Consider the following 27,785-nt stretch of genomic DNA (forward strand, 5'->3'; position numbering starts at 1 on the left):
GATTTTGCATTTTGGGAACACGTCGACTAATAGGTATTTTCGATTTCTGGTCTGCATTTTATAATATATTGTTGGTGTTTTTATTTATTAGTTGCATTTTTTATGTCTATAAACAGGGTGGAAAGTTCTCACAATTCGTCGAAGGGTTGGATTAGTACTTCTACATGCGCTGTTAACACCGTGCAATATCAGCTTGATTCGGGGGTTGATCGTCAACTTACCATGATCAAGGGGGAGTTTTCAAAATCCAGCTTAATCAGGAAGCATAAAGCAGCGTATCCGGTATTTCAGAGTTTGATATGCAAGGTCACTCATAAGGCATTAAATTTGCTGGATGAAGAGCTCGGTAAACCGGGGGTAGAAGATCCATCTAGTTGAGATCACGTTCTGTGGGTTACTCGTGGACTTCCGTGTGCGTGACAAATTTCGTTGAAAATCCAGCAACGTGATACATTTATAACTATGGAGCTATATCCATTCTGGAGTACCATGCACGCATGAAGAACCGGAAACACCCGAAGCACAGGGAGATTGCGAAACGGATATGAGAGACCAGATAATCAGACTGACCACCTAAGTGTTAGAAAAGGATTATATGATTCAAAAAATGATTTTTGATTACATGAATAGCACTATTAATCCTGACACCATCTACTTGGTTGAGCCTACATATGTTAAACCGAAGGGACGACTAGAGGATAAACCGACGAAGAGAAATAAATTCGGTTGGGAGTACCCACCATTCCCTTCGAAGTCGTCTACTGATGAAGAAAATGGCAAATTGTGTACAGGTTCTAAGGGTCGAAAAACTACTTCTACCGTAACCCCACCATTGAAAGTAACCGATCCCGCTCTCGATCGCGGACGGGGGTGCGGTCGGGGTAGTGGTAGATCAAGTGATGAATCTACTGCCAATCAGAATCGTATTCCGAATGCTCGAAAGGAACCGGGCGAAGAGCTCAATTTCATATCATACATCCCAGGTTTTGTGGCAGGATCTATTGCGTCTTATGTTAATGTTGTCGCTGTCGCGGATGGAAACTGTGGGTATAGATGTATTGCAGAAGCAGTGTTCCGAGATCAACATAGATGGAGTCGTGTGAGGAGAGATTTAATTGCTGATATGTACGAGCGATTTTGTACGTACGCATCGCAAAATGGGCAAGACGAAGTCATCCGATGGATTGCAAGATGTGATTGGCATAAAGGATCTTGTGGACCGGAAAAATGGATGTCATTTCCAAATATGGGAATGTCGATCGTGACGGAATCTAATGCGGCTTTGGTCCTATACACCGTCAGCGGTAGTACGACTTACTTACCTCTAGTAGGTCCAGGTGAATTGTCTCATATGATCCATATGGTGTTGTTAGGAAACCATTTTGTTCTTATCCAATTACCGGTTAATTGTCCACTACCACCCATCACTCCACAGTGGCGACCTATTAGAGCTGAAAATCTTAACCATTTGTCGGAAATGTTCGAACAACACCTATATATGCGGCGTCGATTATCTAGGTTGGGTAGGTTTTTTAACTTTATGATGGTGCGTACTAGTTAGATGTTATGATGTTGTGTACTATTTAGTTGTTACTTATTTGAAACTGTTATGTATTTCGAAACTTGTATTTGAAACTTTAAGTATTTTATGTTATGTATTCTTTAGTAGTATTTTAAGTATTTTTCGGACTTATGTAAATAACAGAAAAATACAAAATATATTAAAGAACATTAAAAAACCTAAACATAAATAATAGTCAAACAAAAAATAATAGTGTCCTAGTACAAAATAAACAGAAAAAGTAAAAGTATCGAATCCATACAAAAAAAATAATAGAAAAAACTAGAAGTATCGAATCCTAGATCCACTTTCTACCCCTATACCTCCTCGACGTGCCTCGATGCGGTGGTGGCATCTCCATAAAATCGTCGTCGTCGGAATCTCCAGTCTGAGGCGGGATTAAACCAAGAAAACTTGGCTCCAAAACGGGCTGCAAGTGCACACTGAGATGTTGTGGTATCTCGTGCATGTACGGGCACATGATACGCACAATATCATAGAAGTCCGACTGAATAGGGGGCGCACGTACAACGGCCAGTGGTCCCTGTGGCACTGGCTCCCTGTTGATGACGTACTGATGCATGGAAGAACAATATTATTAACTATTTAAACTAGCTGAAAGGGCGTTCTTATAATTATGAAATGGCATTCTTATAATTATCAAACATTGACCTAACGATCACAAGGTCAAACACAAGAAAATTAACTAAGAGAATTACATTGCTGACAATTGTACAAGTGCAGGGGTGCAGATCGATGCAATTAAGAGTATGATGGGTAATGTGATTCTAGCCTGGAGTAGGGAAAGTAGAATTTAGCCTTTCATTAATACCAGAGTTTGTTTCTCTTTTTTTTTTCCATTTTTTTAAATTCAGATTTACATTCGGAGGACAACTCAAGTAATAATCGTATGAATTCGGACGAGGATTGTCTTCCACAAGAAGTAGAATTTTGTTCTATTTTTGAGGTAAATAACACTTACAAAAGAATTAAAAATCTTACGATTTACAATACGATTCGATTTACGATTTGATTTTTTGATAAATTAATTTGCCATTCGATTTACGATTTAACTACCATGGTTACTATGTTAGACATTAATGTTACTGTGTTAATCTTTAAGGACAAAAAATTAATTTTAGTTGTGGACCCGTCAACGGCATGAAAAAAAGAAGTTAATTTCAAAGGGAAAAAAAATCAACACGGGTCGGCGGCAGGAAAAACAATTTCTGAAGAAAAAAAAATGTTTTTTCCAACAATTGTGAAAATAGGGGTTGATGTGATATATTTGTTAAAATCAGATATGCAATATTGGTTAAGTTGTGTTTAATATATGAAATGATGTAAATTATATTTTGAGGAGTATTTCCGAAAAAAAGGACGAGTGGATAGATTTTCTTGCACCCTTAAATTACACCATTTTGGCACTTTGCACCCTTAAATTGCAAAATTGGCAGATTGCACCCTTTAAACATAAATTGTTTGGCACTTTGCACCTCACCCAAATCACTTTTGGCTTAAAAAACTTACCTGCAACTTGCTGGAACCTGGAAGATGGACAAACTCATAATTTTCTTATTATTTATCCTCTTCCCTCAATTCTTAATCACCGTTCCACCATTTTTATCTTTCTTCCCTTCAATTAAAAATCGTAACATCTTTTTAGCCATTTCTTTTAATGGTAAAATCGGTATAAATACTAAACAACAATAGTAAATCACTTTTTTTTTTCTTTTGAGTGTGAAAAATAATGCAACTGAAAATTTTAGGCCGAGCCCTCAATTTTTTTTTTAAAATAGTCAAATGACAAAATAAGGCTACTGAGAAGTTTATTTGTTGGTAGAAAGCAGTGTTCTAAAAATCGGCCGAGGCGGCCGATTAATCGGTCTCCGAGGCGGAGGCGGTCCAAAACTTTTACGATTTTAGTGTAAAGGTTTGAAAAATCGGTTTTTTTGCTTGTGAGGCGGTTTGAGGCGGTCCGAGGCGGTCAAACCTTTAAGGCGGGTCAAACTTTGGTGCAAAAATCGGTTTTTTTTTTTTTTTTTTTTTTTAAATTTAAATACTTCAAAATAAAAGTTGGGATTTTAATTTAAAAAAACATGAGTTTATGCTTTATTTTGTTTATGCTAACTATTATTGCTAAAGAACTAATGATTTATGCCAAGAGTGTTCAAGAATAAATGTAAATTCAGAAACATTGCCTTTTTATTTATATTTTATAAGGATATTTATGTATTATAATCTTATTATTATTAAACTTTTATTATGTTATTAGGATATATACATGATCGAGATATAACTATATTTAAATATCTTTCTATATATGTTTTGAGTATTTATAAATAATATCTAAAAATATATTATATTATTTTAAAAACCGATTTATTTCCGATTTATCACCGATTAATCACCGCCGCACCGATTAATCGTGAGTCGGTCCATGACCGCCTCCGACCCGATTACCGCTTTTTACAACCTTTGTAGAAAGGTGGTGCCTATTAGTTTCATGATGGGAATATTTTGTGCTCATATTGAATAGTTTGGATCTGCAAAATTTTTTAAAAAAAATAGTGTTGCCATGGGATAAAACTTGATTTTCTGAAGGTGTGTTATCGGACTCTTGTCTATATATTCCGACCATTCATGAGTTTTAGTTCAGAATTTACTTATTATGGCAAATAAAAACGGCTAAGAAGAATTTATGATTTTTTGATTAATAGGACGAAATATAAAAATGGTGGAACGATGATTAAGAATTGGGAGAAGAGGATAGATAATTAGAGATTGCGAATTTGCCCATCATTCACGTTTTCAACAAGTTGCAGGTAATTTTTCTAAGCCAAAAGTGATTTGGAGTGCAAAGTGCCAAATAATTTATGTTTAAAGGGTGTAATCATCCAATTTTGCAATTTAAGGGTGCAAAGTGCCAAAAGAGTGTAATTCAAGGGTGCAAAGTGCCAAAAACCCGAGTATACATGCAATTAAGTTTAGCCTATGAACCTTTTATGCAATTCGCCTTAATAACAAGGGTTTATTAGGGATAACCCCCTTGTTCATATTTTCTAATGAGGTAGATCCAATTAATTTTTCCCTTTTTGATATACACCCAAATATGCCAACTTGGCACAATATATTATTTAATTTCCCTTTAATACCCCTGCTTTATTTTTGAACGGCATTTATTTCCATAACTACGTGATATGAGATTGCTGATACGTTGCCTAAAATCACGGAATAAAATTACGTGAGTATATTGGCGGTTTCGTTGGGCCAAATTACGTGAGTTTGCCAGAGATTTGCTGCCCAGGTATTTCAAGCACAACAATTTCTCCAGTTTCGTTCGGCAACTGAATACTTACATGAGCTTTTGCTAATCGAATCCTTCGATCTGTAACGAGGAATTTTGGTTTTTTTTTTTCGGTTATTGATTGAGTTGCTTATCTGATGATTTTTTAGGGATTTAGGAAGGTTATGCCTGATCGGTGGGAGTTCTCCAATGAATGCTTTCGAAAAGACGAGAAAAGGCTGTTATGCGAAATCCAGCGCCGGAAAATTGCTACGCCGCCGCCGACCGCGGCGGCGACGCTGTCTGCGGCGGTGTCAGAGCGCCTCACTCCAGCTGCACCACAGCGGACGGTGTCTCCGTCGGACTCCGGCGAGGAGCAAGTACTTTCCTCATCTAATTCCCCCGGCACCGTCCGCGAGTTCAGCGGAAGCACGGCGGAGCTAATCGGAGAGAACGAGAGGCTCAGAAAACAAAACGAGCAGCTCAACAAAGAGTTGGGCCAAATGAAGAGCCTGTGTAACAATATTTACGCTTTGATGTCGAATTTCGCCGGCAGCAACAAACATAACAGCAGCAGTAACAGCAACGATCGCCCCGGGCTTAGCTGTAAACAATACATGGCTGAGAACGGCGTGAAACCGTTGGATCTACTACCGATGACGAGATTCTGCGAAGAAATCCAAACCGCCGTCGTCGCCACGGCAGCGCACGGCGGCGAAGCATGTAATATCAGATCCGCAGCGGAGGAAATAGGCGCCAGATTGTTTGGGGATGATAGCGACGAGGACATAAACTCAATTAATTCAAATGATCCGATGGTTGTTATTTTCCAAACCGCCCTAAGATTTGATATGTTTAATTAATGTCGTGTTTACAATGTAATGGCTCGGTAACTTCGGTTAAGTGTTAAACCGTTGTAATACAGTAGTATACTATTATGAATACCGTACGATACTACCATTATCCTTTTATTATACTATTATGAGATTATTAATGTACTAGAGTTTTTTAACTCGACATATTGGTTTGATTGTGTTATGATGTGTTTTAATTATTTTATCAAAACCCTAGATTGAAATTATGAGATTATTAATGTACTATTTTATTGGTTATGTTGGAATTACTTTACGTTGGTTTTGTTCTCAATGTTCTTGTCATTTCAGTGGTATATTGTTTGTAACACAATTTCATATCACTACTATAACCGTATTATACTATCATAGCAGATTAATGTACTATATGAAATTATTAATATACTATGTGGTTGAATAATACGGGATCCATAGTCGATTAACGAGATCCATAGTCGAATTAGATCAATGAGATAGTCTATTACATGATATGGGATAGTCTAACAATATTAAAACACAAATCCGCCGCCATCACTTATCAGATCTAGGATTTTGTTGATTCTTCGGCCCAATAGTCGAATAACTAAACCCATAGTCGAATTAGATATATGGGATAGTCTATTAAATGATATGAGATAGTCTATTAATTTTAAAACACAAATCCGCCGCCGTCACTTCTCAAATCTAGGGTTTTGATGATTCTTCGGCCCATAGTCGATTAACGAGATCCATAGTCAAATTATATCAGTGGGATAGTCTATTAAATGATATGAGATAGTCTATTAATACAGATGTAATTCGACTATGCATCTCGTTAATCAACTATGGGCCGAAGAATTATCAAAACCCTAGATTTGAGTAATCCTAGATTTGAGTAACCCTAGTTTCGAGCAGTGACGGCGGCGACGACGGCGGCCAGCGACGATATCACTCCTAAATTGATTGTTACGACCTTGGAGGCGGGAGCGGCGGAGGTCTTGGTCGTTTTTGGCGGTCTTGGAGGTGGAGGTGGTCGGATGTGGTGGTGGTGGAGGACTAGGCGGTGGTGGAGGTGTTGCTTATGGCCAATATCGTTGTTATCGTCGTTGGCCACCGGCGACAACGGTGACGGAGGTGGCGGCGGTCGGAGGGAAGCGGTGAACCCAGCGGGAAAATAGGGAGGGATTTCGGAGTGCAGAAAATCGTCAATCGCCGGTGTATAAATTTCTGGTTTTCTTTGGGACGTTTGCAGATTTTGGTAGTGAGTTTGTGGGGATAGTGTTTTAACGGGAAAATAGGGAGGGATTTAATATTATTTCAAAAGGTAAAGTAACGGGATTTGTGGGATTTGATTGAGGGTACTGATGTAATTTAGAAAAATATGGGTTTTTATCAAAATGACAAATTTGAGTTTGGGTCTACCCCTATTATTTGTAAGACTAAGGGGGTTATATCTAATAGACCCTAATAACAAATCCATCCATCCTAATATTTGGAGGGGAAAAAAAAAATTGAAACACCTTTTAAACAAATAACATATTTAACAAATAACCTTAATATTGATTCTCATTTCCCAAACTGAGCTTTTTTTGAAAAAACTAACTTGTACACTAGAAAAGAGAAAAGTAGTTTTTTCTTTATGAAGTTCACATTGAATATATATAAAAATATAGGGTTTCTTTATAATTTTCAATTTAGTTTCTATATTTTTTTAAATATAAAAAAAACCTTTATTATAGATATACAAAAGGTTGCCAAATCCAAAGGTGTGCAAGTGCAAATAGCATTGTTGTTTCATGTAACAGCCAACCATACAATTGATAACAATTACACCCCTAAAAAGAAACTATATATCCAGCTAAAGACAAATTCAGACATGTTAAAATTTCTGCTTTTGCAGACAATAAAAAGTACATTTTTTTCAACATTGAAGCCCCAATGGTGTAAGTTAAAGTTTGTTGATGAATTTGGCCCAAATTAGGAACCTTGACACAAATCATCCATAACCCCCCAATGATAAAAGTAAAAAAAAAGAAAAAAGTTACTACAACATTAAGCACTAAAAGCCTAAGCCCACCTACAAATCCCCCCGTTTCGTTTCTGTTAATATCGAAAAACACCCTCATCAGCAGACATGTTAATGCATACATACATACATTATACATACATACACATACCTAAACGTTTAACCTCTTGCTTTCTTCGGCGTATGTCCAGTTTTGCGCTTGTGTCGGCTGAAATCAGACACAAATCGAAACGTCTGCCCGCACCCTGTCTCTGTGCAGACGTACGGGCGGGCCCCGGTGTGCACCCGAACGTGCTCCGTTCGAGCCCATGCCCACTTGAAAGTCATCTTGCACCCTTTCCATGGACACTTCAACGGGCGGTCGTCCATGTGTACGCGTCTGTGCTGTACGAGATATTTATGGGAGAAGAATTTCTTCCCACACCCTTTCACGGGGCAGATGTTTCTTTTATGCAGCGTCAGCTCGTTTTTCGAGGCGAAGCTCATTGCGCAACCTTCCATGTCGCATAGGTACTCTGCTTCTTCGTCTCCTCGGTTTTGGTTCTTTGCCTTTGCTGGATTCTTGACTGTGGCTGGACTTTTCGCCTTTGCTGCCTTTACTGGTATTACCGCATCATTTTGCTGCTTCTTTGGTGCTGGTTTTGCTTTACTGGGTCCCGTTTCTTTACAGATGAGGGTTTTCGTTCTTTTTCTCAGACGTGTGCTGGGCCCACCTTCCGGTTCGTCTATCTGTTTCTTGGTCTTCGGTTGACTTTTCACAGGTTCTTGATTTGCACCGCGTTTGTTCTTGATTTGCTTCCAAGAGCTGCTGAGTGGAAATTCGTCCGAAGAATCGTCGTCGTCTAAATTTACGGCAGTCTCTTTCTTCAACTGCTTGGTTCGACATTCTCCAGAAGATTCGTCCGAGATTTCGGGCTCGTGATTCTCTTCCTTCATTCTCCTCGAGCCACGTTTCCTCTTAATCTGCTTACGGCAATTACGGAGCACAAAATCAAGAGAAGATTCATCCATCTTTGTAGTGGTTTCAACGGAATTTTCTGCAATACTACACTTTCTCTTTCTTTGCGACGACTGTCTCTCGTTCTTGAAATCGGGTTCTTGCAAAAAGTCATGGTCAACCAGTAGCGGGTGAGCATGACTAGACATCCACACTTTGCCGCACCATTTCCCAGCAACAAATATCTTCTTGTGCCTCCCTAAACCTAAACTCTTACCTTCGATCTCAGCCTTGATCGAAGAGGTGTCGTCGATTTCAGAGCTTCGTCCAAACGCACCATATATAACGGAGTTGTAGTGCATCTGCTTACAGTAGAGAGGCGAGCGGCTGAGATTGGCACTGTAGAAGAGGTTGATTCCGAGTTTCACAGCCCAGTCTCTGTTTCCGTGTATCAAGTTTTCACTCTCTAAAGATAGTCGTATTATTTCTTCGTCCTCTTTGGTTGCATCCTGGAAAGAGATTTCATTCCAGGGACTATCGTTTTCGAGTTCTTCGGCGACTTTTCTTGCTTGGGATTCTAACTTCGGATAGTCTGCATATGTTATTACAAGACCAAAAAAACACATATTATGGAGATGTGATGTCGAAAGAAAATGTCGATAAATCGCAGAGAAGCTTATAAAGATTGATACAAACATAATAAAATCTCACCTGGATGACAGACAAGAAAAACGTGGGCCCCACCAACCTCACCGAGCCGCTTTTCTACTTGCATGGCATGCTGAAGACAGAACACATGCAATCGAGAAGAATCTTCGTCGGATCTTGATGGAAAAGGCATAGTCGATTCCGCTAATGGCGTTGAACCATTGTTTGCTTCAGTCTTACGGGCTAAAGAATTTGAGGTCTCGTTCCACGATTCCATTTGACGTCTAAACCTAACAGTTAAGGAATTCTTCGACTCGGCCACGTTACAATTGTTTGTTAAATTTTTCGATTCTCCGTTCTCGTGTGTCTCTATAGGTAGGACAAATTTCGTATTAGAATCAGACATTCGTAAATCAGTGTCATTTTCAGGGCTATCGATTTTACAATTTCCACCGCCTTGGACAGAAATATCAGCTTCGTTCTCGTCCTCCTCTTCAGAGTCCGACGAATTGGCATATGTTAAAGCTAATAGGCCAAGCGACGAGGGCGCTTTTTGTGCCTTTTCGGAAACCACACCTACACTGTTTTCTTTTTCCACCGATAACGGGGCGTCAAAAACACGTCCACTGTGCGTCTTTGTAAGCATCAAAGCTGCAAAATCGAGACTTCCAATCATAAGTGCAGCCATATCATTTTATCCTATATACACTAAAGCAAAAAAAAATTCACAACGAAATATACCTGAAGAAGAAAGCTTTGTGTTTGGAGCCTTTGCATCTCTAATGTCATTGTGGTCATTATCACTCATTTCCCAAAAATTAAATATGCTGCAATCACCCGACATTATGTAACGAGCAGCTGCTTCTGTGGGCTGAACTATAGCAACGCACGCAAAACACAAAATCCCACAAGTTACACACGAAAACAGCCCCTGCTCAGACTTCTGACAAGCTTTCTTTATTTCCCGATCCATGCACGGAACCTCCTCACTATTACTAAAATGCCCCTTTGTTTGTTTCATCGTGCCTTGCTTACTGCTTAGAATGAGTTCGTCGGGGGCATTATTGGTGTTGCTTGTGGTCTTCATCTCGAGATCGGGACTGGATAGACTGGGGAACAGCCTAGATTTGGCTGCTGAGTGGGACCCACTTGGTGAGTCGAGAGAATTCTTGGAAAGGAGCACAATCGGAGATCGTTTGCCGAGAATGTGAAGCCTGTCGTTGTTCTGCATCATGTCCTGGAAAAATAGTTCTTTGATCAGCATTTCTCCTTCGCCTTTCTTTCTATCCTTTAATCTTGAACTCCGGGGCTCCGCTGCAATGCTCTTCGGCGCTCTGCATAGATTTATTTATGTATAAAATGATGAACGAACGTAATTCACATACGTAAATAAAAAGGATCATGTGGAAGTACAATGTGATGTCGAACGGCAAACAATAATGATGTAATCGTCATTCATGAGACAAAAAGAACACGTACGAAATTTCAAGAATTCATAAAAGACCTACGGATACTGAAATAACTATCTTAAAGAGCCCGTAACAAACAAAACTTCACGAAAAAAAAAAAACTGATAACGAAGACAACCGATGCTACACTATAGACAACATGATGTTTCAAATAGAGCGGAAATGCAGTTATTTATTTTCTAAAAACACGCACACTTCTTCCCCGTCAAAAAAAACATTTCAGAATTTTTTTAATGATTCTGGAGGGGATAACGAGCACGAATATATTGATTGCGAGCAAAGCTTAACCAATGTTCATGAAAGATACAACAGCGAAACGATCCACGTTCCAAATATAGGTTCCTTTATCCACGTCAAATAAAAAAAAGTAATCTATTTATAAGGTAGAGTCTCGACTCGAAAGAAAATAGTTACGGCCTAAAAGCAGTAAGGCAGTTTCCCCAGCCTATTTAGATTCCGAAAAATGCGTACAAGATCATGGAAAATTAGAGATTCTAAACATAAACGACGAAGATTGCACGAGTGTCTATGGGGAATAAGTACGAGTGCTAAAATTAGATCAAGCGAGCTAAATTTGATTCATGAAAAAGATTACTTCAGGACATCAGTGCATTACCTCGAACAAAGCGAAAGTGCGAGATCGTATAGTAACTGGAAGTGAGACACCATTGGAGGACAATTAATAGCTGCCCTACGAATTGCGGCTTCTCTTGCAACCCTCAACCATTCAGGGGTAGCAATATTAGCAGCCTCTCCGCAATTAAATCCTAAAAATCGAACGATCATATATAAACATAAGATATTGATATTGAATAACTTATATACATATAGATACAACTTTTATATGTAAATATCAAAAAGGGAAGAGCCTTGCCGTGGCTGAACCCCGAGTGATAAGCTCTTGGGAATGTTACAACAAACTCTCCAGCATTTTGCACCAACCTAAATGAAGATATCGATTTAATAACCAAATTAAAGACGAACCAAAACTAAATACGATAGCACTACAAATTTAAAAAAAAAAAAAAAAAAACCGAGCAATATGATATAGCATAGCAGTAATCACCTGCAGCACGGAACACCAGCACTAAGAAGCACTTCGGGGGGCATTACGGTGGTCTTCTCACCAAGTGTAGCAAATGTAACTGAAAAAAATGCAGGGGTAAAATTTCATTAATACAATCCCGTAAATCTAGAACAGGGGTTGTGGTGACACATCTAAATTTCTCGAATCGAAAGCTGATCTTTTAGTTACTACAAAGTTTGCAGATCCTTCAGCATGTTCAAAAAATTAAATTGCATGTTTTATTCTATTCGGGAACATAATAAAGAGTTTGGTTTATAGCTAATCACCAACCGATCTTGAGTAACATCACATTCGGGTAATTGTCCGAACAAATGTCAATACAACACAATAATTGCGTAAAAAGGTTCATTCAAATTCTATTCGACCCAACCGACTAGCCCTTTAAACAGTATCATCATCAAGAAAAAAAAAATACGTGCAAAACACCTACCAATCGAGCATTATCCTAAAACTAGAGTCTAAAATGAAACACAACGCAGTATCTAAAGTCGAGACGCGTAATCATTCGTCTAAATAGTTAGATTCAGCACTACGTGTACAGAACTATCGAGGCCAAATTTAGGCATACGAAAGCAATTCCCCTAATGTAAGAGTATTCTTCGAACATTTCATTTCAAGAAATCGACTAAATTATCCCTACATTAACCTTACCAAGGGGATTGATCTCTCCACTGTAACCATGCTCCCTTATTACTTCCTCGAACGCGACGGCTGCCTCTCGCGGCACGCCGTACCACGTTTTCCCAGCTCCCATATGCAAGAAATTCATGCTGTGCAAATCGTGATCCTCCACATGCCAAGCGAACCAACTAAACATCATCGCCACGTAAACCATCGGCGACGTAACTCCCGGAATCTCCTCCTTCATGAACCTCAGCAGAGATAAATTCTCCCTCGAAACTCGTCTCATGTTCCACTCGGTGTCGCCCACGGTCAATGCACTCTCGTTCTTCTTAATGCCACTCTTCTGAGGCACGAATGCCGACCCGGGCATGTCGTTCGCGTACTCGACTTGAAAGGGCTTGTCGACCATCGCGTTCCAGTAGAGGGTCTCGATTTCGAGGGGGTTTAGTATCTTCTTCGAGTACTTCTTGAGGTAATTCTTCTCGAAATTCTTGGCTTTGGTTTCGAATTCGGTGAGGGTGTACTTCTCGCCGCTCTGCCACACGGGCTTCTGAACGGGGCGGTGCTTACGTGGACAGAAGCCGATCTGCTGCTGACGTGTGGTGAAGGTGGGGCCCGGGTCGGGGTTGTTGGACCGGGCCAAGAGGGACTTGTTCAAATTGGCGACAATGGTTTTCCTGGGAGCTGCGGGCACGGGAGGGACTATCTTGCAAATACCGTATTTCGAGGCCTCTTTCTCAATTTTGAAAATGTAAGCAATTGGATCTTGAAACTCGGCCAGAGTTGGGTGATACTCCGGCGCCACCGGCATGGATTTCAGCCACGGCGAAACCTCGATACTCCCACCACCACTCACCTCCGCAGCCATTAATTAACCCCCAAAAAGAAATATAAAAAAACCAACTAAAATAATTCCTCGGAGAAAAATCATACACGCCCCACCGCTACAAGTATTTACAGAGCATGTGTTTAATGCATGTGAGATCTGAAGGGGTTCATGAAGGAAGCATTGTAAAAAGAAAAAAAAATTAAAAAAAAAAAAAACAGAGAAGAAGAACAGAGCAGCCGAAAAAATAAGTTCCTCGAGAATCTGCTTTTTTTGCTCTGTTCTTTCGTTTATCGAGGTGGGTTTTTCGTGATTTTTATTTATTTATTTTTATTTCTCTGTATTTTTGTTTCCTCTGTTTTTCGTTGGGTGAGAAATGAACAGAGGGAAGGTGAAAACATGTGAGAGTGGGGGGGAGGGGGGTTTTTTTACAGGGGTGGGAAATCGGACAGCGGTTTTGTGGTGGGGTCGAATGTGAAATGACTGTTTTGCCACTGTAGTCTTCTATTTTTCCTTCCTGGTCTTTTTTTTGTCTTTTTTATTTTTTTATTTTTACAAGAAACGAAAACGAGGAGTAATGAAGAGGTGGGTGGGGGTGGAAAGATTCGGGAATGGGCATCATTTCTTGGGAATTTACATTAGTGACCTTGTACTTTGGTTATTTATGGTTTCGCCCCTTTATGTTTTGGTTTGTGACGGTTTAGGTGTGGAGAAAAATGCATTAGGATGAACTCTAATTAATTAACTTCAACAAAAGGCTAAACATTTTCATTATAATATATATACGTGAAATGAATTTTGCGGTATTAAAATTACGAATACCGTTTATAATACACTTTTTTTTATCTCTTTAACCCACTCAAACCTCCCAAAAAAATCTCATATCTCACAAGAACTCACAATAACACACCAAAATCATCACAAATCCTCTCAAATCCAAAAATCTCACCAAATTTAAAGGTCATTTCCACTCTAGATACTAATATTATATGTCAATTTTAGTTACTTTAATTTGTTAATTATATGTTAAAAATCCCTAAAAGTCGAATTTTTAAGGTTTTTTTTTCTGAACTGCTTTATTGGAACGCCCAGAATGGGCGTCAAAAATTATTTTTCACGGCCAAAGTGAGCTTGGAAAATAGATTTGGATGCCCATTTTGGGTGTGGGTTAGGGGAGCAGACGGTCAGAACAAGCGTAGAAATAACCGGTCGTCCGGTTTGGTTGAACTAGTCAACCAGTAATTTTTTTCTCAATAGAGTCATTTTAATTTATATAATTTTTTAAATAGTAGTTTGTTTCAATAATTACTTGATTAATGAAATTGTACCGTTAATTTTGTAAATGTCGACACGTTCCGGGTTCGGGAGATGCAAGGGTCTCATGACTCTTGTTATGCATATGGATTTGCTGGACATGAGGCATCGGTAGATGAGACTACTACACACGAGGGATCGAAAGATGAGACTACTGCAACGAGAGGGTAGGACACACAAGTGTAAGGTTACTGGATTAACACGACGAGGTGAGCGCAATTTGCTACCGGTGGAGTCAGAGGCACAAGCGGATCCATCGCATAATGAGGATGATTGCACACGTAAGTTTTCACTCCCAGTATATTTATCCGGTGCCAAATTTTGGATTAGATGGTAATGACGATGGCGATGATGATGGCGATGACAAATCTGCACGCACAACTGCTTTGACTGGTGGTGGTGTTGCTACTGCTACTTCGTCCGGTGCTGGTACTCGTTCCCATGGTCGTACTTCCCATCCCAGAATGTTACTCGTCCATGAAAGTTGACTGGTTCGGCACTTGGTGGACCTACTGAGTTTGAGTTGATGCCGAGTTTCGGAACGCACGTCGCCGATGACATTTGGGAGGGAAAGGTAATATTTATTAATTTTAATTGTATTTTTTTCTTATATGTGTATAGTGATAAGTGGTCGTTTTGCACGATTTTTGCTTATCAAATCTTCGAGTTTTGGTCTTCGTTCGTCCGAGTTTCGGCTTTATTTGTTTATATTATTGCGTTTCTTGTTTTATTTCCTTTTTTAGGTTTTGTTAGCTTTTGTTGCCAAGTCGAAGCCATTTGGAAGCGAAACCGATTTTTCAAGCCGAGAAAGTGGTCATTAAGACCCAGATCGCGATCCAGGGAAGCCGGATCGCGATCTGGTGACAAATTCCAGTAGCAAACAATATTCAGACCCAGATCGCGATCCGCACTTCCTGGATCGCGATCTGGGAGGCGGTTCACGTTTTTTTGAGAAGCCAGATCGCGATCTGACTTTATTGGATCGCGATCTGGCACGATTTTCAAGGGCAGATATTTTAAAAAGCAAAGCTTCTTGAGGAAGCTTTGCAATTTACTATAAATAGAAGCAAGCCCTCACTCTTCGTTCTTCTTCGACTTTTTACGGTTTTCGACGGTTCTTCGCGGGAATCATCAACGGGGGTTCCGACTTGGGTTTTTCTTACGCAATTTCTTTACGTTTTGTTCTTCATTTCCTTTGTACATTCTTTTGATACTATGTTTGTTATGAACTAAGAACATTTTCTTCTAGGGCAATGAAGCCTTGTATATATTGATTTCGATCGTCATTTCTGTTATCTATTTATCGTGTTTTGATTTCGTTTATGTTTTCCTGTATTAAATGCTTCTTATTGTGTTGATCAGCTCTCAGATTGATATTAAATAGGAATGAACTCGAGAGAGGATTTCTTGTTTGAAGTTAGGAAAACATAGCTCGGGGTGTGGAAACGGAGACGTGATGCACTTCGGGTAGCCCTTAAGGACTTGGCCTAAATGCTCTCTTAATAGCAGGTTCTGAACGGAGACGTCGGACCTGTGGGTAGACTCTAACTACACTGGAGACGGGGGTTAGAGTACATTAGCGTCTGGGTTAACGAATAGGAGCGTGAATTTAGATAGCGGATTTGTCGATCGTTGTTGATTATACCTAGGTGGATTTGGCCCTAGAAGTCCCCTTTAAATCGAAGTCCCCCGCGTTGAGTTGTCGTTACTTTATTTACGTACATTCTATATTTGCATGTTTACGATCTTGCATGCTTTTAAATTAGGGTTTCTCCCCAATCCACTTATTTACGATCGGCTAGATAATATAACGATAATATAATTACACTACTCAGCATTTGAATCTACAAGGTCCCTGTGGATCGATATCCGGAACCACTGTTCTGCAAAATGCGATACCGTATACTTGCGGTAATTTATACGTGAGGAAAACCCGTATCAAGTTTTTGGCGCCGTTGCCGGGGACCAATTTGATTTTATCTTTGTTGATAGTGTTACCAATTATCTGATTATTACTTTAGCCATTTACATGTTTTATGTTCGATTTTTACCTTGATCTTAACCACTCACTTTGTTTATGCCCAGGCGTCGAAATTTGGAAATCATACCTTACGATCCCGAGATTGAAAGGACATTACGTAGACTAAGGGCCACGCGCAACCAACAAAGTGAACCAATGGCCGAAGATCAAGGAAATCCAGAGCACCTGGCCTTTGAGTACGATCGAGAGCCAGGACGAGATAACGAGCAGCCAAGACCGAACCTGCCACCCGAGCGAACAATGCGGGAATACCGAACTCCAGCTATGAATGAGAACTATTCGGGAATCAGAAAACCGACGATAGCCGCAAACAACTTCGAGCTGAAGACGGGGCTAATCAACATGGTCATGGCGAACCAATTCTCCGGAGCAGCCACTGCGGATCCGAATCTCCATCTTGCCAATTTCTTGGAGATTTGTGACACGATCAAAGTTAACGGCGTTTCTGATGATGCCATTCGGTTGAAGCTATTCTCATTTTCTGTCAGAGACAAAGCGAAGAGTTGGCTTCTGAGTCTTAATCCGGGATCACTCACCTGTTGGGAAGAATTATCACAAGCCTTTCTAGCACGATTCTTTCCACCCTCAAAGACCGCACAACTACGAAGAGATGTAGGCAATTTTAGACAGATGAGCCAAGAGCCGATGCACGAGTCTTGGGAGAGATTCAAAGACTTATTACGACAATGCCCTCAACACGGATTCAACCCGTGGGATCAAATGGAGTTATTCTACAATGGGCTCGATCAACCAGCCCGATCTCTAGTCGATGCTGCCTCAGGTGGATCATTGCAAAACAAGACTCCCACAGACGCTCGAGACATTGTCGAGCGAATGTGTGAAAATGCTTACCATTGGCCGTCCGAACGGAGTGGTATACAAAAAGTGGCCGGAGTCCACCAACTCGATCCTTTAGCCGCAGTTTCAGCACAATTAGCGATCCTATCAAATCAGGTCGCCCAAATTTCAGTTCGAGGGCCACAGACCGAACGAGCAGCAGCAGCAAGTACCTCACAAGCCACAAACGACGATTGGGAGCAGGCACACTTTATGAATCACCGATTCAACAATTTCCGAGGAACCAACAATCAGAACCAAAACCCTACTCATTACCACCCGGGAATTCGGAATCACGAGAACTTCTCCTATGCCAATCCGAAGAATGCTCTACAACCACCTCCCGATCTCAACCATCAAAGAGAGCAACGAGGGCCAACGTATGACGAGCGTCTTCACCGACAAGAACATGAAATGGAGGGCCTGAAATCAACAATGAAGAACATGGAGAAGCAAATAGGGCAAATCGCCCAATCCATGTCCACAATGGCCAAGGGTGGATTTCCGAGCAATACCGAAGTCAATCCAAAAGAAAGCTGTCAAGCCATAACCACCCGAAGTGGTCTGCAAATGACCGATCCTCCTTATCCGACTGACGAGTCACCAAGGCCACATGTACAACCGACCCCGGTCGAGCCGGAAATCACCATTTCAGGGAGTAGTACAAAAGAGGCTAGTAAGCCCAATAACATTTCTTTTCCTGATAATCCCCCTCTTATGGTAACTCCTATTCCTTTTCCAGAAAGACAGAAGAAGAAGAAGTTCAAGGATCAATTGAAGAAGTTCATTGAAAAGATCAAGCAGATTCGAATCAACATCCCTTTTGCAGAAGCCTTGGAGGTAATGCCAAACTACACCAAGTTCATGAAGGAAGTCCTATCCAAGAAAATTCGGATCGAAGAAGACATACCAGTGACACTCACGGCAACTTGCAGTGCCATTCTTCAGTCGAATCTACCACCGAAAATGAAAGATCCAGGGAGTTACACTATTCCTTGTATTATAGGCAATTCTACTTTCGATAAAGCTTTATGTGATTTGGGGGCAAGTATTAATTTGATGCCTATGTCTGTGTTTCTAAAACTGGGCTTAGGAAATTTGAACCGCACTCGCATGACTTTACAGCTAGCTGATCGTTCATTGAAATATCCCGATGGGATTGTAGAAGATGTGCTAGTTAAAGTAGATAAATTCATTTTGCCTGTTGATTTTGTGGTACTTGAAATGCCTGAAGATGATGAAGCACCAATCATTTTAGGTCGTCCATTCTTAGCCACTGGTAAGGCGATGATTGATATGGAATTAGGATCTTTAATGCTTAGGGTAAATGGGGAAGAAGTTGTTTTTAATTTGACAGATGCATTTAAACACTCTGAGCATGTTGAGCATTGCAGTAGAATAGACGTGATCGAGGACTGTGTTTCCTCCTTTTTTGATTTGTATGAATTGTGTGATTCTATTGAGCACTGCATTGTTAATTCTATTGATTTGCATTCTGCCTCCCCTGAAACTCCTATTGAAAATGATGTGCTTGATTGTGTGTTGTTTCTTGAGTGTGCCGAGACTTTGGGCGTAGACGAGGTAGGAATCGTCCCCGAGATACCAGTTAGTGTGAAAACGGCCCCCGTATTGGAATTGAAGCAATTACCGGATTATCTTTGTTATGCTTTTCTTGGAGCAGACAAGACTTATCCGGTGATTATTTCTTCTAGTTTGAGCGAGGCCGAAACAAACACACTGCTGGAGGTCCTTAGAGAATATAGGTCAGCTATAGGTTGGTCTATTGAGGATATTAAGGGAATTAGCCCGTCTATTGTTCAACACAAAATTCTAATGGAAGACGTCTATAAACCGAGAGTCCAACCTCAGAGGCGGTTAAACCCGTCAATGAAAGAGGTAGTCAAAAAAGAAGTCTTAAAACTGTTAGGCGCTGGTATGATTTATGCAATTTCTGACAGTCCGTGGGTCAGTCCGGTGCAGGTTGTGCCAAAAAGGGGTGGGATGACGGTTATTGTGAATGATAAAAATGAACTTATTCCGTCTAGAACAGTCACTGGGTGGCGTGTATGCTTCGATTACCGATTATTGAATGCAGCCACTAGAAAAGACCATTTCCCCCTTCCCTTTATCGATCAAATGCTAGACAGGCTAGGAGGTTTCGAGTATTACTGTTTTCTTGATGGTTATTCGGGGTACAATCAAATTTCAATCGCCCCGGAAGACCAAGAGAAAACTACTTTTACTTGCCCCTACGGTACTTTTGCATTTCGTAGGATGCCTTTCGGTTTGTGTAATGCGCCTGCTACCTTTCAACGTTGTATGATGTCTATATTTCACGATATGGTAGAAGAGTTTCTTGAGGTGTTTATGGATGATTTTTCTGTGTTTGGATCGTCTTTCGATCATTGTGTGCACAATCTAGAACTTGTTTTGAAAAGATGTACAGAAACGAACCTTGTTTTAAATTGGGAAAAATGTCATTTTATGGTTCGTGAAGGTATTGTTCTAGGTCACAAGGTATCGAAAAAGGGTCTTGAGGTGGATAGGGCAAAAATCGAAACGATTGAAAAATTGCCTCCACCGAAGGATGTCAAGGGGGTTAGAAGTTTTTTAGGGCATGCTGGGTTTTACCGTAGATTCATTAAAGATTTTTCGAAAATAGTAAAACCCTTGTGTCATTTGCTTGAGAAGGAAGCCGTCTTTGATTTTGATTCCGCTTGTTTGCAGGCTTTCACGTTTCTCAAGGAGAAGCTAACCCAATCACCGATTATGATTACTCCCAATTGGGAGGAACCATTCGAGATCATGTGCGATGCGAGCGACTATGCTGTAGGTGCAGTATTGGGACAAAGGAGGGATAAAATCTTCAAAGCCATCTACTATTCGAGTCGTACACTTGACCAGGCACAGAAGAACTATTCAACGACCGAAAAGGAAATGCTTGTTGTCGTTTATGCTATTGACAAGTTCAGACCGTATATTTTGGGGTCTCAGGTGATCATTTACACCGACCACGCAGCTATTCGATACTTGTTCGCAAAGAAGGACGCCAAGCCCAGACTCATCAGATGGGTGCTCCTACTCCAGGAGTTCGACTTGGAAATCAGAGACAAAAAGGGGAGCGAGAATGTGGTAGCAGATCATCTTTCCAGACTCATACTAGAAGAAGTTCCAGCCGAAGGAAATATTCAGGAGTCCTTCCCAGACGAGCAACTGCTCGCCATTAGTACTCACACTCCGTGGTATGCTGATGTGGCCAACTTCTTGGCCAGTGGAATCATTCCCGACGATCTTTCTTATCATCAAAAGAAAAAATTCCTTCACGACAGCCGTTTCTATCTTTGGGACGAGCCATTGCTTTTCAGAACCGGCCCCGATCGTGTCATCCGAAGATGTGTTCCGGAAACTGAAGTACGTGAGATTCTCACACATTGCCACTCTTCACCTTGTGGCGGGCATCACGGGGAATCTCGCACAGCCGCCAAGGTTCTGCAGTCAGGCTTCTTTTGGCCAACCCTATTCAGAGATAGTTACGAGTTCGTGAAACGGTGTGATCGATGCCAACGAACAGGGAACCTTTCCAACAAAAGCCAAATGCCTTTGAACAACATGCAAGAGGTGGAGCTTTTCGATGTTTGGGGCATAGACTTCATGGGACCATTCCCATCTTCGAACGGGAAGTTATACATTTTGCTTGCCGTGGACTACGTGTCCAAATGGGTCGAAGCAATTGCCACCACTACCAACGATGCTCGTACGGTCCTCAAATTCTTCCACAAGAACATCTTCTCAAGGTTTGGGACACCCAGGGCAATCATTAGCGATGAAGGATCTCACTTCTGCAACAAACTGCTCACTAATCTCACGAACAAGTTGGGGATCCGACACAAAATTGCGCTAGCCTATCATCCACAAACAAATGGCCTTGCTGAGTTGTCAGACCGAGAAATCAAACAGATTCTGGAGAAGACCGTGAGCACGAACCGAAAAGATTGGGCATTGAAGCTCGATGATGCACTTTGGGCCTATCGAACCGCATTCAAGACACCGATTGGGATGTCTCCGTACAAACTCGTGTATGGGAAAGCGTGCCACCTGCCAGTGGAATTGGAGCACCGAGCTTATTGGGCAGTCAAAAAGCTCAATTTCGATCAAACAGCTACCGGCGATCGTCGATTGCTTCAACTCAACGAAATGGAGGAGTTCAGAAATGATGCTTACGAAAATGCCAAGATTTACAAAGAAAAGACGAAAAAGTGGCATGACAAAAGAATTACAAAGCGAGAGTTCCGGGCAGGTGACCAAGTCCTGCTATTCAATTCTCGGCTACGACTATTTCCGGGCAAGCTCAAGTCCCGTTGGTCAGGACCATTCGTAGTCCTGAGCGCAACCCCACAAGGAGTAATCGAAATACGAGGACGAGACGGTCCATCGTTCAAAGTGAATGGGCAACGAGTTAAGCATTACTACCCGAATGGTGCTCCCGAGGAAGTGGAGCGTGTCGCACTAATTTTCTCCCAATAAATCCAAAAGAAGTCAAGCCGTCGACTGTAAAACAGGCGCTAAATGGGAGGCACCCCATTGTTGCTCATTATCTGTCATTTTCCTTTTTGATCTTGTTTTCGTTTTTTTTTTTTTTTTTCATTTTCGTGCATTTTTATAATTTAGGGTTCAACATCTCTATCTTACCCATTTAAAATTTTCGTTTTGGCAGGTTTTAGGTGTCCCAGATCGCGATCCAGGTAAGCCGGATCGCGATCTGGGGTGTTTTTCCAGTAGCAGCCAATTTCGGGCCCGGATCGCGATCCAGGTATGTCGGATCGCGATCTGGGGTGTTTTTCCAGTAGCCAACAATTTAAGGCCAGATCGCGATCCGGGTATTGTGGATCGCGATCTGGAGCCTTTTTCCAGAAGCTGCAAGGTGAGCCTCCAGATCGCGATCCGGGTATTGTGGATCGCGATCTGGGGCCGAAAAACAGTTCAAAAGGCTGACCCCCCCCCCCTTCATTTTCTTATTTCCCCTTTTTCTAATTCCAAACCCTAACCCCTCCCCAATTTCAAAATCTTCAAATTTCTATCATAAAAGCACATCAATCACACACTTGAACATCACAAATTCACGATTTGCACATTTACTCCAAGAATTTGTGGGTGAATCTTCAAGAAAAGGTAAATTTTCAATCTAATCTTCATTTCTTTCATTTTCTTCAATTCTTTCGAATTTCCCCAAAATTTCATGATTTTTTCCCCTTGTTTGTTAATTGTGTATGCTAGTACGTGATTTTGTACTTGGTGTTGGGATTCAAAACATGAATTTGCGGGTGAACCAATGTTTAGATATAGGAATTGCCCTATTGTTCTTAATTTCGAACTAAAGGATAAAATAAAGATTTGAATGACTTGGGTTGATTGTTTAGCTACCTATCGTTAATTGTGGTGGTGGATTCTCACTTGGGTGTTGTGATTGATGTAGGAGGGATAGGTACCGAACAACCGGTGGAAATCAAAAGGCTTACCAAGTTGGGCACGCCAAGTGTTCGACAAAATTCCCGAACCAACTTCCAAAGGCTTTCGACCCTCCATCTCGCACAAATTCGATCGAAATGACGTCGCCGGCCAAGAAACTCTTAAAGACGGGCGAAACCACCAAAAAAGCCCAACCCAAGGAGAAGGCTCCGGCAAAAGGAAAAGCCGCACCGAAGAAAAAGGCAGCCTCTCGAGGCACGGGAAGCCAAGAAGGCACTTCGAGCGCACCACCACCATCTCAGGTGCCGGAAGAGCAACAAACCCCACGCACGGGAAACGTGCAACTTGAGATGGGATCCCGTGCTAATCAACACACCATCCTTGACCGCGTAGTCCTCGAACCGGGAGATGAGTTTTTGTACGTGAACGTCGAGGCCAAAAGGGAATTCATACGTCGCCATAGCCGACCGTTTGTTCCAGAACGGGAATTAGATATCGATGGCATGGAAAAAGAATCGATCATAGAAAACTTTGATCGTCGACAATGGAAGTACTTGGCCAAACGACCGGAGGACTACAACGAGAATCTAGTGAGGCTCTTCTATGCCAATGCCGGTTTTCACCCGGGGTCGGTGGTCGTTCTTCGAGACAAAGAGGTGCGCTATGACGCTTCTACAATCAACAAGTTTTTCCACCTACCCGAAGTCTCGACCGAGCCGTTTCAACAACTGAAGATGGCAACGACCTATGAGGAGCTGATTCAGACTCTTTGCCCTAGGGGTTCGAAGTGGCAAAAAGGAGAGCACTGGTTCCGTCGGGGGGAACTTTCAAGGGAAGCGAAGGTGTGGATGTACTTCGTCAGTAGCAGGCTCATGCCCACAAAGTCGACGGCCAAGACCTATGCCCCACGTCTTACACTGATGTACGCCATTATGAAGAGGACACCTGTGAATGTGGGCGCGATCATACACGCTGAGATCCGACGATGCTTAGGTGATACCTCTCTAGGTCTGATGTTCCCTTCCCTCATCACTACACTGTGTGATCGTGCAGGGGTCCCCACATACGCGGATGACCGGCTCACCAGGTCACCACAGCCTATCTTCCCTTACCACAAGCTCCAGCCAGCGAGTGGACCCCTAGGCGAGGGCGACTCAGACTTACCAGATGCGGGTCCCTCAGGTGTTCATGCGGCTCGACCAGAACAAAGGGCCAGAAGAGGCAGACAAGAAGCAGAACCACAGCTCCCGGAGTATGTCGGCCAATGGATGGATGTTATGGAGGAAAATGTGGGATGGTTCAAGAAAATGATGAAGGCCATGGCTGCAGCGCTTCAGTGCAGGACCGATGACATTGTCGAGCCACGGCCGTTCCCACCACGGCCTCGATATGATGGAGCATCAACCTCCGCCGCCGACGAGCAAGCACAAGCGGCAGCCACTACACTGGTGGCACAGGCCTGGGAGGAGTACGAGCGGGGACGACCGGAAGAGGAGGGAGGAGCCCACGAGGACGATCACGACAACTAGGGGACGTTGTGTTTTCTATCCCTTTTATTTTTTTTATTCTGCTTTTGAGCATAGGGACTATGCTAGAATTTAAGTTTGAGGGTGGTGTGTGTTGAACCTGTTTGTTTTTAGTTCGTTTGTTTTGGGATGAGTCGTTGGATTGATATTTCGTTTACGATGTATCTTTGCTAGACTTTGTTTTTATTTTTATTTTATTTATCTTATTTTGATTTGGTCTTTTGCATGCATATCATATAATTTAGTTTCGTTTATGTATTTTGATTTCTGTTATTGTGTTTTGGTTGTCACATGCATTTCATGTAGGATCGAGTGTAATTTGCATTTCCGGGTTCTTTTGAAGCAAAGCAATTAATGAATTAGTAGATGGGCTAGTTGATTTTAAAATTGAAATTATGGATCACCGGCTAATTATAGATGAACCTTCTGACTGCGTTTTTGCAACTTGTGTGGATAGCCTTTCGAATCCTTTCCGATTAAGTTTGAGCGCATTTTTCTGAGGGGTATAATAGCCTGAGGTTTGGGGGGCAGGTTAGAATTGAATTATGTGTTCACGATTTCGAGTTGTTGGCTAGAAGTTCTATCAATGGTCTTTACGTTTTTATTCGATATGTCAAGAAAAAAAAAAAAAAAAAAAAAAAAAAAAAAAAAAAAAAAAAAAAAAAAAAAAAAAAAAAAAAAAAAAAAAGCAAAAAAAAAAAAAAAAAAAAGAAAAAAAAGAAAAAAAAAAGAGAAAGTTGTGAGAAAAATCACAATATATTGTTGTTGTCGTATCTTATTGAATAAAAAGACCTACTTATGCCCAACTCGAGTTTTTGAATTTCAGAATCAAAACTTACTTTTCACCCACATTTCTACTCAAAACCCTCGATGATTGTGTTTATTGTTTAATTACGGATTCTTGAGTCTATCTTTCATTTTGGTGTAGAAACAACTAATTGCGTCGGTAGGAAAGTCGAATACCTTAAAGTCGTGGGCCATTCTGAGATTTTAGGTTATCTAGCTCGTTTTATCTTTCGAATTAATTGCAATGCTTTAACCAATCCGGCAACTTTGTGGGTGTGTTGTCTGAAAACCCTCACGAGACACAACTCGTCCTTTGGGGGTACCCAGGGGTTCAAAGGCTTGTTGCATACGCTAAATGCAATCGTGATTCCCTACGTTAGTGGCCTAGTTTAGTTTGGTGTTTTTATTTTCATTTTTGTTGTAGTTTCGTTTTGATTTACTCGGGACGAGTAAAGATCTAAGTTTGAGGGTGTGATAAGTGGTCGTTTTGCACGATTTTTGCTTATCAAATCTTCGAGTTTTGGTCTTCGTTGATCCGAGTTTCGGCTTTATTTGTTTATATTATTGCGTTTCTTGTTTTATTTCCTTTTTTAGGTTTTGTTAGCTTTTGTTGCCAAGTCGAAGCCATTTGGAAGCGAAACCGATTTTTCAAGCCGAGAAAGTGGTCATTAAGACCCAGATCGCGATCCAGGGAAGCCGGATCGCGATCTGGTGACAAATTCCAGTAGCAAACAATATTCAGACCCAGATCGCGATCCGCACTTCCTGGATCGCGATCTGGGAGGCGGTTCACGTTTTTTTGAGAAGCCAGATCGCGATCTGACTTTATTGGATCGCGATCTGGCACGATTTTCAAGGGCAGATATTTTAAAAAGCAAAGCTTCTTGAGGAAGCTTTGCAATTTACTATAAATAGAAGCAAGCCCTCACTCTTCGTTCTTCTTCGACTTTTTACGGTTTTCGACGGTTCTTCGCGGGAATCATCAACGGGGGTTCCGACTTGGGTTTTTCTTACGCAATTTCTTTACGTTTTGTTCTTCATTTCCTTTGTACATTCTTTTGATACTATGTTTGTTATGAACTAAGAACATTTTCTTCTAGGGCAATGAAGCCTTGTATATATTGATTTCGATCGTCATTTCTGTTATCTATTTATCGTGTTTTGATTTCGTTTATGTTTTCCTGTATTAAATGCTTCTTATTGTGTTGATCAGCTCTCAGATTGATATTAAATAGGAATGAACTCGAGAGAGGATTTCTTGTTTGAAGTTAGGAAAACATAGCTCGGGGTGTGGAAACGGAGACGTGATGCACTTCGGGTAGCCCTTAAGGACTTGGCCTAAATGCTCTCTTAATAGCAGGTTCTGAACGGAGACGTCGGACCTGTGGGTAGACTCTAACTACACTGGAGACGGGGGTTAGAGTACATTAGCGTCTGGGTTAACGAATAGGAGCGTGAATTTAGATAGCGGATTTGTCGATCGTTGTTGATTATACCTAGGTGGATTTGGCCCTAGAAGTCCCCTTTAAATCGAAGTCCCCCGCGTTGAGTTGTCGTTACTTTATTTACGTACATTCTATATTTGCATGTTTACGATCTTGCATGCTTTTAAATTAGGGTTTCTCCCCAATCCACTTATTTACGATCGGCTAGATAATATAACGATAATATAATTACACTACTCAGCATTTGAATCTACAAGGTCCCTGTGGATCGATATCCGGAACCACTGTTCTGCAAAATGCGATACCGTATACTTGCGGTAATTTATACGTGAGGAAAACCCGTATCATATAGTATCATGTCGATCAGTTTTTTGTCTATCAATCGATTAATATCCAGAAGATGTTATGGATAAAACAAAATTATCGATTAACACCTATGGAAGTTCGACAATTGAATAGGTCGAATGATTTATTATGTCCCATGAAGGAGGACGAGGAAGTGTTGGCATATCTAATGTTCAGTGTACTTAACTCCATGTACTCAATATGATTTGGCGTTTTCGGTAAATTTATTAGGTAGACATAACTCACCTCACCGAGTCGTATTCATCAGTGAAAGATGCAAAACTTGTAGGTTATACTGATTTTGACCGTAAATCATATACACACAAAGCTCGTTCCCAGAATCTATGGTTTAGTTTTAGAAAAGTAGCTATATCTTGGAGGTCTGTGAAATGTACCTTAAGTTACTTGGTCGAATCATGTTAAAATTTTACCTTCACGAGGTAGCGCGTGAATGCACATGGCCTGAAGCCATGATTGGACATGTTTGAAATTTCTCCGAGTGGAGATATTGTTGGTGGTTTTACCTACACGCAAGTGCACGTATCGAACAAGTAATATAGTGGACAATTAAGTCTGAATATCCATCCCACAGAGAATAATAAATTATCTAATCCTATACGCTAAATTCTACGAATTATGCTCAAGCCCACTCTACACAGTCGTAAGTTGATTAATTAAACTAAATTAAACTGAAACAATTTAAAAACAATTTAAACAAGCAAAAGCACGAA

The 27,785-nt window shown here is 41.1% G+C and overlaps 3 protein-coding genes across 3 annotated transcripts; 2 read left to right on the plus strand and 1 right to left on the minus strand.

Moving 5' to 3' along the window:
• The first annotated feature begins 4,980 nt into the window (after positions 1-4,980).
• On the plus strand, positions 4,981-5,710 carry LOC148768097 (uncharacterized). Its single transcript, XM_088822768.1, has one exon. It carries the CDS (start codon positions 5,033-5,035, stop codon positions 5,708-5,710), a length of 678 nt encoding a protein of 225 aa, XP_088678894.1. The 5' UTR covers positions 4,981-5,032.
• Positions 5,711-7,554: 1,844 nt separating this feature from the next.
• Positions 7,555-13,770, minus strand: REF6 (relative of early flowering 6). The gene is made up of 7 exons (XM_012978747.2): positions 12,496-13,770; positions 11,824-11,902; positions 11,632-11,699; positions 11,374-11,524; positions 10,030-10,622; positions 9,352-9,939; positions 7,555-9,232 (listed from the first exon to the last, which is right to left on the minus strand). The coding sequence occupies exons 1-7, from the start codon at positions 13,334-13,336 to the stop codon at positions 7,863-7,865; spliced, it is 3,690 nt and encodes a 1,229-aa protein (XP_012834201.2). The 5' UTR covers positions 13,337-13,770; the 3' UTR covers positions 7,555-7,862.
• Positions 13,771-22,457: 8,687 nt separating this feature from the next.
• Positions 22,458-24,893, plus strand: LOC148768098 (uncharacterized). The gene is made up of 2 exons (XM_088822883.1): positions 22,458-22,655; positions 22,960-24,893. The coding sequence occupies exon 2, from the start codon at positions 23,090-23,092 to the stop codon at positions 24,479-24,481; it is 1,392 nt and encodes a 463-aa protein (XP_088679009.1). The 5' UTR covers positions 22,458-22,655; positions 22,960-23,089; the 3' UTR covers positions 24,482-24,893.
• Positions 24,894-27,785: the final 2,892 nt, after the last annotated feature.

The sequence above is a fragment of the Erythranthe guttata genome, chromosome 9 (assembly GCF_056151865.1).
Source record: "Erythranthe guttata isolate IM_541 chromosome 9, IM_541, whole genome shotgun sequence".
NCBI classification, from domain to species: Eukaryota; Viridiplantae; Streptophyta; class Magnoliopsida; order Lamiales; family Phrymaceae; genus Erythranthe; species Erythranthe guttata.

Bases quoted from the DNA above. Each gene is read 5' to 3' on its own strand.
- REF6 (XM_012978747.2), bottom strand. From the start codon at position 13,336: ATGGCTGCGGAGGTGAGTGGTGGTGGGAGTATCGAGGTTTCGCCGTGG. The intron at 11,903-12,495 runs GTAAGGTTAATG...CATTTTTTTCAG, and splicing joins TGGAGAGATCAATCCCCTTG to TTACATTTGCTACACTTGGT. The intron at 11,525-11,631 runs GCAAGGCTCTTC...TTCGATTTTTAG, and splicing joins TCACTCGGGGTTCAGCCACG to GATTTAATTGCGGAGAGGCT.
- LOC148768098 (XM_088822883.1), top strand. From the start codon at position 23,090: ATGACGTCGCCGGCCAAGAAACTCTTAAAGACGGGCGAAACCACCAAA.
- LOC148768097 (XM_088822768.1), top strand. From the start codon at position 5,033: ATGCCTGATCGGTGGGAGTTCTCCAATGAATGCTTTCGAAAAGACGAG.